This window comes from Lampris incognitus, chromosome 5 (assembly GCF_029633865.1).
Source record: "Lampris incognitus isolate fLamInc1 chromosome 5, fLamInc1.hap2, whole genome shotgun sequence".
Taxonomy (NCBI): Eukaryota; Metazoa; Chordata; class Actinopteri; order Lampriformes; family Lampridae; genus Lampris; species Lampris incognitus.
In genome coordinates this window covers 66,078,337-66,090,869 of record NC_079215.1, presented here as the reverse complement: position 1 = coordinate 66,090,869, position 12,533 = coordinate 66,078,337, and the positions used below count along the sequence as shown (strand labels likewise).

Genomic DNA, 12,533 nt, shown 5'->3' with positions numbered 1-12,533 from the left:
CCTATCCTTAACATAACCCAAACCTAAATCCAACCCTAACCTTAACATAACCCAAACCCAACTCTAACTTAACCATAACCCAAACCTTACCTTAACCACTGACCCAAAAATCAGCTTTTTCCCAATTGGGGACACAGCTTTTTTCCCCAGTTGGACAAGCCGTCCCCAATTAACTGGTATTTAGTTTGAAATGTGCCCCTGAAAATAGGCTAAGTCTGAACACACACACACACACACACACACACACACACACACACACACACACACACACACACACACACACACACACACACACACACACACACACACACACACACAATTGTCTCCAGTAGGAAATGGAGGGTTGCATGTGTTATCTCCAGAGTGATTGTAAACAGCTACAGAGGCTGTAACGCACAATGGCCTGTCTCACTCACTGTCAGTGGACAATATGACTTGCCTCAAGTGGGGAGGCTCTGTCTCTGTGTCTGTGTGTGTGTCTGTGTGTGTGTGTGTGTGTGTGTGTGTGTGTGTGTGTGAGTCAGCGTGTGAGTGGGCAAGAAGGGAACAAATGCTTGTTTCCTGTGACCATTTGGAGCGCATTTGTATTGTTCCTATCAACGTGATTGTGCCATTTTTAAAGTGTTGCACCGCAGAGCTCTGTTTTAACACTGTACACAACTGTATGTACACTTTACCCAAAATGTTATGAAGGGGACTTGAAGAGGGTTTGAAGTTAAATTACTCATGGATGACAAAATAAATAAATAAATAAATAAGATTATATATATCTGCTGCAGGAGTTGATGCTGCACTGTGTCCGTTCGAGACTGTCCTCCACCAAAAAAAACCAAAAACCCGACCCCGTAGGTCGTTTGTACAAGCAGCTTATTACGACCTATGGTTAAGTTTAAGAGTCAAGTGACCTCTAGCGGTCATGTAAATAACGACAATCTGGTGTCTCGGGTGCCTCGTCATCATATGACCTTTGACCTTGGTTACCAACCAGAATGCGATGAGCCAAGAGAGGGCGAGTGCAAGAAGTATTTATACTCTTGTAAACTGTTGGTTTCTTCACTAATCTCGCCAAGCTGTGTTTATTTACTTTCACACCTTCACTTTGCAAGAACAATAATAAAGTCCCCATGTCCTCAAACGAGGACTTCATCGTTAGCAGCGTCGCAGGGTAGGAACAAACGACCTATGTGGTCGTATGGGTTGGAGGACTTGTTGGAGGGTATCAGGACTGGAACCAGCAACCTCACTGTTTTTCTATATCACTGAAACGACCTTTTTACCCTCAAGGACTCAACAGAGGCTCTGTTTTAACAAGGAAATCCCAAATCTGTAGTCTTTAAGTCAGGGATCTGAATTCATATCTCTTCATAAGCAGATGCAGATGGAGGCTAAATCGAAACCACGTCTTGGTCGTGCTGCGGGACAGGTTGGGGGTGCGCTGCAGAACTCGTGTCAGTGCGCCCACACTAGACCAGGAGCTGGCCATTTTCCCCGCTTTCCTTTACATCGAGGATTAGGAAAACGGGTTTTCTCCCAATCTTCTCCGACCGCTTGCACAGAAACGAGACGACGGTGTGTACTTTCTGAAGACTCCGTGCACGGCCTTGACGATCTCAAGCCAGACTTATGAAGAACTTGAGCCTCCCGTTCACACGTCGCCTCACGGTGATCTAGACGTCGTCACTTCAATACAGAAATAGTCAGGAGATGGGCGTCCGGGTGGTGTAGCGGTCTATTCCGTTGCCTACCAACACGGGGATCACCGGTTCGAATCCCCGTGTTGCCTCCGGCTTGGTCGGGCGTCCCTACAGACACAATTGGCCGTGTCTGCGGGTGGGAAGCCGGATGTGGGTATGTGTCCTGGTCGCTGCACTAGCGCCTCCTCTGGTCGGTTGGGGCGCCTGTTCGGCGGGGAGGGGGAACTGGGGGGAATAGCGTGATCCTCCCACGTGCTACGTCCCCCTGGTGAAACTCCTCACTGTCAGGTGAAAGGAAGTGGCTGGTGCCTCCACATGTATGGGAGGAGGCATGTGGTAGTCTGCAGCCCTCCCCGGATCAGCAGAGGGGGTGGAGCAGAGACCGGGACGGCTCGGAGGAGTGGGGTAACTGGCCGGATACAATTAGGCTTGGAAGTGTTGCGGCGGCCATTGGTGCAACATCCGGGCCATACAGAGAACACCGTCACCCATGGGTTTCTGCCCCCTCACACTGAGCAGAGAACCAGAACCCAGGGGCAGGACTCCACTATAGAAGAAACAGGCCGGTGGAGATCAGCACCTCAAACCTTTGCTTTTCTCTTTCTTTTCTTGATTTTAGCATTTTAGTGTGTGTGTGTGTGTGTGTGTGTGTGTGTGTCTGTGTGTGTGTGTCTGTGTGTGTGTTTGTAAGCATGCACACAGTGGAATCTGGCAGGCAGCAGTATCAGTTTACATGAGACAGCGCTCCTGTTTTCACACCACACACACTCTGCTCCCTTGAGGTCTGCCGCATGTGTGTGTGTGTGTGTGTGTGTGTGTGTGCGTGTGTGTGTGTGTGTGCGTGCGTGTGTGTGTGTGTGTGTCAGGGTTAGTAGAGGTTTTGAGGTCCCAGCGGTTGAAATGTACTCCAGCTCTGGAATACATGTCTCGATGTCACAACCAGGTTAGTGCAACAAGATAGCGCTAACAAATTATTACTTCAAACACCCTTCACCCCACTTCTCCATCCGACCTAAAAGCTTTGCAGTACTTCTCAAGCAAGTTGTAGAACTACGGGGCCGTTAAACCAAAGCCAAGCCTCCCGTTGGAACAAGGTCAGAAATGCATGGATGTAAACTTAGCAATTAGACCGTTCTTTATTCCTAAAGAAGTAGATTTATGAGATGCCAGCATGACACACAGTAGCTATTAAAGAGAGCCCATTAAGCTAACCTGCAAAACCAACACACACACACACACACACATGGCGGTTGCCAGCATGGATGTCCATCATTTTAAATAATGACAGGTTGGCTAACGGCTGCATGCATGCTTACATTACTGAAACTAATGTAAAGCTCTGATACAGTGGTTCTTAATCAGGTCCTCAGGTACCAGTTATTATCCCCAGCAGGCGCAGAGCCTGGAGCCTATCCAGCCTACACAGAGTACACCGCAAGTTACAGGTTTCTTATGTTTTACAGTGTAAAGAGTAAGGACTGAGTGACAGGATTTAACCTCTCTTCATCCACTCTCTGGCTCGCTCGCCCAACGCTGCTCTCTGTCGCTGCCCAATCTCAATCAGCCGTAGACGTGAGTGGCGCATGCGCGACTGAAAAGAGTTTGCCCAGCTTTATTATACACGTTATGAAAATGAAGACAGGGTTAGGGTTCGACCACAATGGCCATAGCCAACCTTTTCTTTCTGGAAAGTCTCATCTCATCTGTATCATCAGCCGCTTCTCCGGGGTCGGGTCGCGGTGGCAGCAAGCTAAGTAGGGCCCTCCAGACGTCCCTCTCCCCAGCAACGCCCTCCAGCTCCTCCTGGGGGATCCCAAGGCGTTCCCAGGCCAGATTGGACATGTAGTCCCTCCAGCGAGTTTTGGGTTTACCACGGGGTCTCCCTCCAGTTGGACGTACCCGGAAAACCTCCAAAGGAAGGCGCCCAGGAGGCATCCTAATCAGATGCCCGAACCACCTCAACTGGATCCTTTCGATGTGAAGGAGCAGTGGTTCTATTCTTGGCTCCCCCCGGATGTCCGAGTTCCTCACCCTATCTCTAAGGCTGAGTCCAGACACCCTACGGAGGAAACTCATTTCAGCTGCTCGTATCCGCGACTCACCCTTTCGGTCACTACCCAAAGCTCATGACCATGGGTGAGAGTTGGAACGAAGACTGGCCGGTAAATGGAGAGCTTTGCCTTCTGGCTCAGCTCCCTCTTCAATGTCCGCATTACTGCTGATGCTGCACCAATCCGCCTGTCAATCTCCCGCTCCATTCTGCCCTCACTCGTGAACAAGACCCCGACATACTTGAACCTCTTCACTTGAGGAAACAACTTATCCCCAATCCGGAGGGAGCAAACCACCTTTTTCCAGTAGAGAGCTGTGGCCTCAAATCGCATAAGGTTGAATCGGTTCAGCTGGATCTTATTTGATTTTCTTACCTGGATTATTGAGCATGCATCAAGACATGGCCTCAGACTTGGAGGTGCTGACTCTCATCCCAGCCATTTCACACAAAGCTGCAAACCGCCCCAGTGCGCACTGGAGGTCACGTTCTGATGAAGCCAACAAAACCACATCACCTGCTAAGAGCAGAGATACAATTCTGAGATTCCCAAAATGGACACACTCCTCACCTTGGCTGCGCCTTGAGATCCTGTCCATGAGTATCACAAACAGAATTGGAGACAAAGGACAACCTTGGCGGAGTCCCACACCCACCGAAAACGTGTTTGACTTTGTGCCGAGAATGTGGACACAGCTCTCACTTTGGTTATAGAAGCACCGGATGCTTGTAGCAACTACCCCGGTACCCCATACTCCCGCAGTACCCCCCACAGAGTGTTCCGGGGTACACGGTCGTAAGCCTTCTCCAAGTCCATAAAACACATGTGGCCGGTCAAACTCCTAGGCCTCCCTCAGCATTTCCGCAAGGGTAAAGAGTCGGTCCGTTGTTCTACGGCCAGGATGGAATCCGCATTGTTCCTTGACAATGGGTCGGAGCCTCCTTTCCAGCACCCTAGCGTAGTTTTTCCTAGGGAGGCTAAGCAGAGTGATGCCCCGGTAATTGGAACACACCCTCCAGCCCGACTCGTTAGCCAAGAGCTAGCGAGTTTAGTCATCCGTGACCATTACACTACCCCCCCCTCCTTTGGGAAGCGCATCTCCGCACTTCAACATATCAACTCCCTCACACCTCTGGGCGCACGCGCTTCCAATGACCTCATGGTCTCACCATCCCACTACTGACACCAATGTAGCGCATTCAGGGGGCAGCTGGGAATCCGCCGCGGCTGGGATGTGAACCGGGGCTAATCCTGGCTCGGCGGATTCCCGGCTGCCCCCTGAATTCGCTACAGTCAGAATCAGAAATATGTGTTTTGTTTTGTTTTTCTTTCATGAATCCATAAAAGCCAGATTCCCTCCGGTCACATTCTCTTCAGCATCCACCCATGCAGTGTCATTCTTCCTGTTTAGCTTTCCTCTCTCCTCATGCTGCTCTCCCTCTCTGATCCCATCCCTTCACCTCAGTTCCTCCTTTTTATCGTTCTCTCTTTTGACTCTCCTTTTTTCCTCTCTTCCGTGCCACCGCTTCTTCTTCCATTCCCATATATGACCATCCTCTCTCCCGTCTTCTCTCTTCCACACTGTTTTTCTTTGCAGGGTAGAGTTTCATGATCACATGGGATAAAGTAAATGTAGCTCGCGGCTTAATTTAGTTTATTTGAATGTGATTTATTTCAAATTAATTTCATTTGTTTTACTAGCATGATGTTGACATGAGACATGAGATGATGGAATGACCCCAACCAAAATTAAAATGATCAGTGATGCTCTCTCTCTCTTTCTCTCTCTTGCTCTCTTTTCTCTTCCTACCACCAGGACTCTTCCCAGAAGCCCGACATGGAGCAGAGGTTGCGGTCAGCCTCCAGTGTGGATGAGGTGATGAGTCTTGTTTATCCGTCCTACTGGACCGCTCTCAAGTGTCACTCTAAACTCGCCGCTGCCACCACCAAGGGAGCATTCGATGCGTCCGCCACCGCTAGATCTGCCTTCCGGCCACCAGCGCAGGGCCACAGGCTGCACACGTCCACGTCTAATTCTGAGAGGCCCATGTTTGCGGCCGCCCACTTCTCCTTGGACATCCTTAAAAGTAATTTAAAAGAGAAAAGTGTTTGGTGTCTGAAGGTCTTTTTAATGTATTTTCCTGTCTTGCAGCTAAACAGGAAAAAGGCTGCAAAGATTTTACATCTATAACCCAAACTCTTCAATTATGTGTGCAAAAACACTTCAAATAAATCACAGATTGGACCTTTAAATGAAAAGTTTGAAAAAAATCTCATCAGTGGGCTCTGAGTCAGACCAACTGGGATAATACTCAAGTCTATCTATCTATCTATCTATCTAGCCAGCTAGCTAGCTACCTACCTACCTACCCACCCATCCAGTGTGTGTTGGTGTGTATTTCATTCGGATCTATGTTGCTTCATAGGAAGAAGTGACTTTGCTGTGTTGCCGTTGTTTCTGGGACAACATCACAAATGTGATTCCAAAACTTTTTACATAAACCAGTCAGATTAAATTAGGCTTATTTGACGTTTTCAGGCCTTGAATGACAGTTCAAGGTGTCACATCCAGCAGTGAGAAATATACAAATGTGCAGACTTCAGAAGACCTCAGCATCTGCTGAACAGACTGTGTGAGTTCCACTGAAGAGCCAGCAGGAACAGGACAGAGGTGATTGGGTTTCAGTCATCTCAGATCAACAGAACTGCTCTGATATGTGGGCGTCGCCTTCCCCGAGTGGCGGGTTTTATATCAACAATTTGTTTTAGGATTGACAGACTATGGCAGCAATGTGAAAGATTTAATGATAACCTGGAATTAAGCAATTTACCTGATATTTTTGGAGAAACATTTAAACCGGATAAGTATACACATGTGAGTCCTAAACAAACACACTTGATATTGATCAATGTACCAATCAGTGCCAGAAATTCCTTATTCATCTAAACTTTGAAGCTGAAATCCATGATATTTACCTGTTACCCGATCTGCCCCTCCCTCTGACAGTGGGACTACAAACAAGGTGTAGCAGCCATTGTGGCTTGCGTGCCGTCAGCTCAGCAGTAAACAGCCATACCAACATGTACCCTGGCTCCGCCAAATAACAGAAGCTAAGCAGGTATGGGCTTGGCTAGTACTTGGATGGGAGACCTCCTGGGAAAACGGAGATACTGCCGGAAGCGGAGTTGGTGGGCCAGTAAGGGGCAGTCTTCCCTCTGGTCCAAAAAAAAAAAATCCAAATGCCCCAGAGCAGTGCTGGGGACACTCAACTGTAGGAGATGCCATACTTCAGATGAGATGTTAAACCAAGGTCCTGTCTCACTGCGGTCATTAAAGATCCCATGTCACTTATCGTTAAGAGTAGGGTGTTCCCCGGTGTCCTGGCAAAATTCCCAATCTGGCTCTCTCCTCCTGGCCACCTAATCACCCCCCCCCATATAATTAGCTCAATCATTCCTAGCTCCCCACCTCAAGCTGATATGGGGTGAGTGTTCTGGTGCAAAATGGCTGCTGTGCAGCACCCTGGTGGGTGCTACACATGCGTGATTTTTTTTCGTACCCATTTTCCTGGAACTCTGCCTCTGATTGGCTAGTACTCGTTGCCTCCGTTGGTTAAGGTTAGGGTTAGGGATAGGGTTAGCCAATCAGAAATAGAGTAGGGGCGGGTCTTCCCGGAATCCGGGTGGCCAATCAGAGGCAGAGTTCCCGGAAAACAGGTACGAAAAGAAATCACGCGCTACGTGGTGGTTGAGGTGAGTTCCCCCCCCCCCTTCAATGTGAAGCGCTTTGGGTGTCTAGAAAAGCACTACAGAAATGTAATCCATTATTATGACTGACTTTTTCCTCAATTAATCGGATATCTCCTCTCTGTTTCCTGATCATGGTGGGGACACCATCTGTTGTCACAGCAAAAATATTCCTGATGTCAATCCCTCGCTCCTCAAAATGCTCCATAAACACCTTGGTTAAGTCCTCACTGTTTGTTGTGTCAGACATTAGCTTTAAGCAGCACAGCTCCTCTCTTACAGTCAAATCACAGCATTGGAGCGAATTCGGGGGTCAGCCGGGGACCGCCGCAGCCGGGACGTGAACCCGGGTGTCCTGCACCACAGTTGACTACGTTAACCAGTCGACTAAAGGGTCCGACCTGTTAGCCAAGGGCTAGCGAGTCTAGTCACCCATGATCGTTACACTTCCTCCCTCCTTCGGGAAGCATGTCCCCCGCACTACAGCATACCAGCTCCCTCAGGCCTCTGGGCGTACACACTTCCGATGGCCCTCACGGTCTCAACGTCCCACTTCTGACACCAATGTAACGAGTTCAGGGGGCAGCCAGGAAGTGAACCGGGTGTCCCGCACCACAGGTGACTACGTTAACCAGTCGACTAAAGGGTCCGACCTGTTAGCCAAGGGCTAGGGAGTCTAGTCACCCATGATCGTTACACTTCCTCCCTTCTTCGGGAAGCGTGTCCCCGCACTACAGCATACCAGCTCCCTCAGGCCTCTGGGCGTACACACTTCCGATGGCCCTCACAGTCTCAACATCCCGCTTCTTACACCAATGTAACGAGTTCAGGGGGCAGCCAGGAAGTGAACCGGGTGTCCCGCACCACAGGTGACTACGTTAACCGGTCGACTAAAGGGTCCGACCTGTTAGCCAAGGGCTAGCGAGTCTAGTCACCCATGATCGTTACACTTCCTCCCTTCTTCGGGAAGCGTGTCCCCGCACTACAGCATACCAGCTCCCTCAGGCCTCTGGGCGTACACACTTCCAATGGCCCTCACAGTCTCAACATCCCACTTCTGACACCAATGTAACGAGTTCAGGGGGCAGCCGGGAAGTGAACCGGGGTGAAACCCTTTAGTTGACTGGTAGCACAGTCGCCCATGGTGCGGGAGACCCAGGTTAGCTTCCCGGCTACCCCCTGAATTCGCTACAGTATATTGCCATGACTACTAAATGTGCTATGTCATTCACGTCCACGCTCCTGTGAAGTGCAATGCTAATTACCACGGCCTGTTTTAACCCAGCTGTTTGCTGCGGGCTGACATCTTCTGCCATTTCTTCGACGAGTGTCTCAACGCTTCTAGCTGACATGGTAATAGCTTGTATTCTTGATTTGATTGTCTGCTTTGTTTGGTGAGCCGGAGGCCGGCAAGAGAAAAGCCTTCTGGGTATTTTCGCCATCAGTGAATGGCTTTCTGCGTTTCACAGTGAAATAAGCAACGTGACAGCTTGCTTGAGTCGTATGGTTTTTAGCAGTGGCAAAGACTTTGAGGTTCTTGGCTTGCTTCCTATAAGTGGACAAGACACGTTTGAGGGATTGTGCCTTGTCTGCCTGATCTTTGAAAGTTTTCTTGTGCTTTGTCTCAAAATGGCGCTTAACACTCGACGTTCGGCAAACACCATTTTCTAAACATAAAGTGCACAAGGCATGGTCCTTCTGCAAAACACAAACAGACTCTTCTGTCCACCAGGGCTGGAATGCCCGAACTTTCACTTTAGCTTTCTTAGCTAACGGGGTTGCCATTATCTACCGAACCTGAACCGCTGCACTGCGACTCGGGCACTTGAACATATCTTAAAAGAATAAACAAAAAATCCTCTCTCGCCCATGTATCGCCAGTGAGGCAGTGATTACGTTGTTGTCCCATGCCAATGGTGGCAAACGCGCCAAACGTTCCCGACCCCTGGTCTAATGTATTACACAATGAATAACACAAACAAGATGAAGTCGTGTGTGTATTTATGAGTTCCGCTTCCGGTCTGGGAAGATGGCGGCGCAAATTCACGTTTGCAGCGGCCTCACGGTGGTGGCTAGATGGGATACAGCTACGGACGGAAGTGACGCAAGATCTCGCTGGGCGTATTTGGTTGCTATGGTGATAGCTAGCCTAACTAACCTATTGAGCTACTGCGCGTTTGGACTTTGGTCTTTAAAGCCAGATGAGCAATGAGTCGGATGAATTAGTTTTACTTAAAATAACTACAATTTCCCTTAATAAAAACTGGTAATTGTGTATTTTAAATAAAATATCACTGTTGCTTGTGTGTAGATACTGCTTCCCAATGCTAGCAAGCCAGCTAAGTCTACATAAAACGGTAGCTAATTTTAGTGTCTGTGACACTGTAGCTATTCATCCATAGAGATAACGTTATATTTAAAAAGTTAATTCTGTGCAGTTATCCTTATTAAGTAATCGCGTTTGCCACGCTCTGCCAGGAGCCTTGTCTTCTGTCGAAACAACGAGTTTCATCAGTGTGTCCCCCTCATATATATTTTTTAAATCCCCTCAAAAGATCTACGCGAAGGGAAACTGTGAAAACAGCCTTTGTGGCTAGCTAGTGCTGTAGCAACGAAATACGCCCGGCGAGATTTTGCGTCACTTCTGTCCATGGCTGTACCCCTTTTAGCCACATCCCGGCCTCACTCAGTACCGGTGTGGGATGATGGTGGCGCAAATTCACGTTTGCGGTGGCCTCACCCAGCACCGTCCATGCAGTGTCTTTTTCCACATCTGCGTCTAAGTTTGTCTTCGTTTGATGGCTGGGAGAGCTGGTGCTGGATCGGCTGGGAGAGCTTGGTCTGCTACGTCCTGTGGGCCCAGGGACCACAGCCCTGCCTGGAGCTGTGCCCAAAGAGGTAACATCGAGGGCGGTCTGACAGGATGCGGAAGCGGGGCAGGCTAAGCTAACTGCAAGCCCATGCAGACCAGCAGTTCCGACAGTCATCCTGGCTGGCGTTCGTTCTCCCTGGACAGTGATTTATTTTATTTTTTTTAGTTTAGATATTTGTGTTAGTTTGGATATGTGTGTTCTTGTACTTCTTGTAGTTTGGATATGTGTTTTTGTCTCTGTGTTGCACTGCTGTGGGCTGGGGGAAACAGCATTTCGTTTCATTTCATGTGCGCAAGTGCATGAAATGAAACGGCAAAGTGTTTGTGGTTCTGAGTTGAAGTATGAGGGGGAAGAAGGCCTGTCTCCCCGCCTGCCTGTCTCACCTCCTTGTTGTTCCCCTGTCTATCTGTTTGATGGGTTGTGTGTGGTCAGGTGTAGAGCTGGAGTGGAGGAAGACCCAGTGTACACCGCGGGAAGTGTGTGTGGACGTGGTCCAAGAGTTCGGAGTTCCGACCAACGTGTTCTACAAACCGCCCTGTGTGCTAGTGCACAGATGTGGAGGATGCTGCCACTCTGAGGACAAGCAATGCAGGAATATCTCCACCGGTTACCTCAGCAAAACAGTAAGTCAGCAGTGTGTGTGTGTGTGTGTGTGTGTGGTCTTGTTTTAGAGCGTGTTTCTTCTTCTAGGGGTCCATTTTGATGCTTTCCCTCCTGGTGCCTGACCATCAACGAGCTTATGGTCTCTTTTACTGGCCTGCTTTCCTCTCATACTTAAATGCTTTATTACACTGTGACGGTTGTGCGAACAACTTATATTATGAACTTGCTTCACCAGAGGAAGGAATATGATAAACTGCTGGCGCTTCTAAAACACAGTGTTAACACAAGATAGGTGCAGAATGGAAGAACACTGCGTTGATGTGGTATTATTAGAAGATAAAAACCAGATAGAAGACCCCCTAGCCTTCTATTTATAATAGAAGCAAAATAATCCCCCTGTAGGCATGCCTGAAACACGTGTTTCCTTTCTCGATATAATCGGTCCCATGATGGGAACAGAGAAAAGACCTATGTGTTTTTCTATTCTATTACCGAGATGTGCAGAATGGTCCGGAACAGTTTAGGGGGAAACACTGTTGGTGCGGTCGACGAACTGAATGTGTGGTAATGTTTGGGTTGGCTCCAAACCGCTAAGTGTTATTTCTTGTACCATATGCATGAACATGAAGTATGTAATGGAATACACTTGAGGACGAGAACTTTTTGCTGGACATAAGTTAAAAATGGTATAGCTTACATGCTCAATTAACCTACCCTATGTAAATAATGGTAAGAAAAGAAAGAACATACCAGCGCAGTGCACTCGTTTGCAAAGGCTGCGAAGGTAGTGTGCTATGCAGGGGTGAAAGTTGGCAACAGACATAGGTGCAAGTCCATGAATACTGAGATGGCATCCAGCGCTTTACCTGTGCCCCAGTCCGTAGGGTTGGTGTTTGGGTCAGGAAGGGCATCCGCCATAAAATTTTGCCAAATCGGTATGACAAGACCACACTGGATCGGTCGAGGCCCGGGTTAACAACAGCCACCATTGGTGCTGTGCTGTCACAGGGTCCTGATGGAAACTATAAAGTCTGCTGAAAGAAGAAGAAGACGTAGGGGTGAAAGAGCTGCTGGTTAGATTCCTGGCACCAACCAGTCGCAATACAATGTCCTCATGAGCAAGCAAACCTCGAGCCTATCAACAGACGAATACCCCTGCTCCAGAGAAAGGTGTTCAGTTATTAGAAGCCTCTTAATGGTGCCATGTAAAATGGCTCATTACGTTATTCTAATTATTATTTCTTTTAACCAATGCTGAAACTCAACCAAGAAAGAGCAGATGTGGAAATATCGCCCAAAATGTATTTTGAACATGAGAGTCGAAATATATATTTTATCTGTATTCATCTTGGAAACACTCTGCTGCTGTAAATATAGTGCATTAAATATCATATTTCGAGTCCTTCTCCCTCCTATGTATCCATATCCGTACTGAAAAACACAGTTTCACAGACAAAATGTGCATACAGGTAAAGACTTTATTCACAGTCCCCAAAATATGTTGACTTCCACCATTCTGTCAAGTGCATACAATATGCACTGATGAGCCAAAACATTAAGACCAC

At 48.3% G+C, this 12,533-nt stretch overlaps 1 protein-coding gene across 1 annotated transcript in view; it reads left to right on the top strand.

Annotated features, from left to right (window-relative positions):
• The first annotated feature begins 2,731 nt into the window (after positions 1 to 2,731).
• vegfc (vascular endothelial growth factor c) overlaps positions 2,732 to 12,533 on the top strand; it is a 64,813-nt gene continuing 55,011 nt past the window's right edge. Inside the window, exons 1-3 of the mRNA XM_056280623.1 lie at positions 2,732 to 2,788; positions 5,562 to 5,832; positions 10,798 to 10,988. Coding sequence (XP_056136598.1) covers positions 5,583 to 5,832; positions 10,798 to 10,988 — 441 coding nt within the window. The 5' untranslated portion in view covers positions 2,732 to 2,788; positions 5,562 to 5,582. The remainder of the gene's footprint in view (positions 2,789 to 5,561; positions 5,833 to 10,797; positions 10,989 to 12,533) is intronic.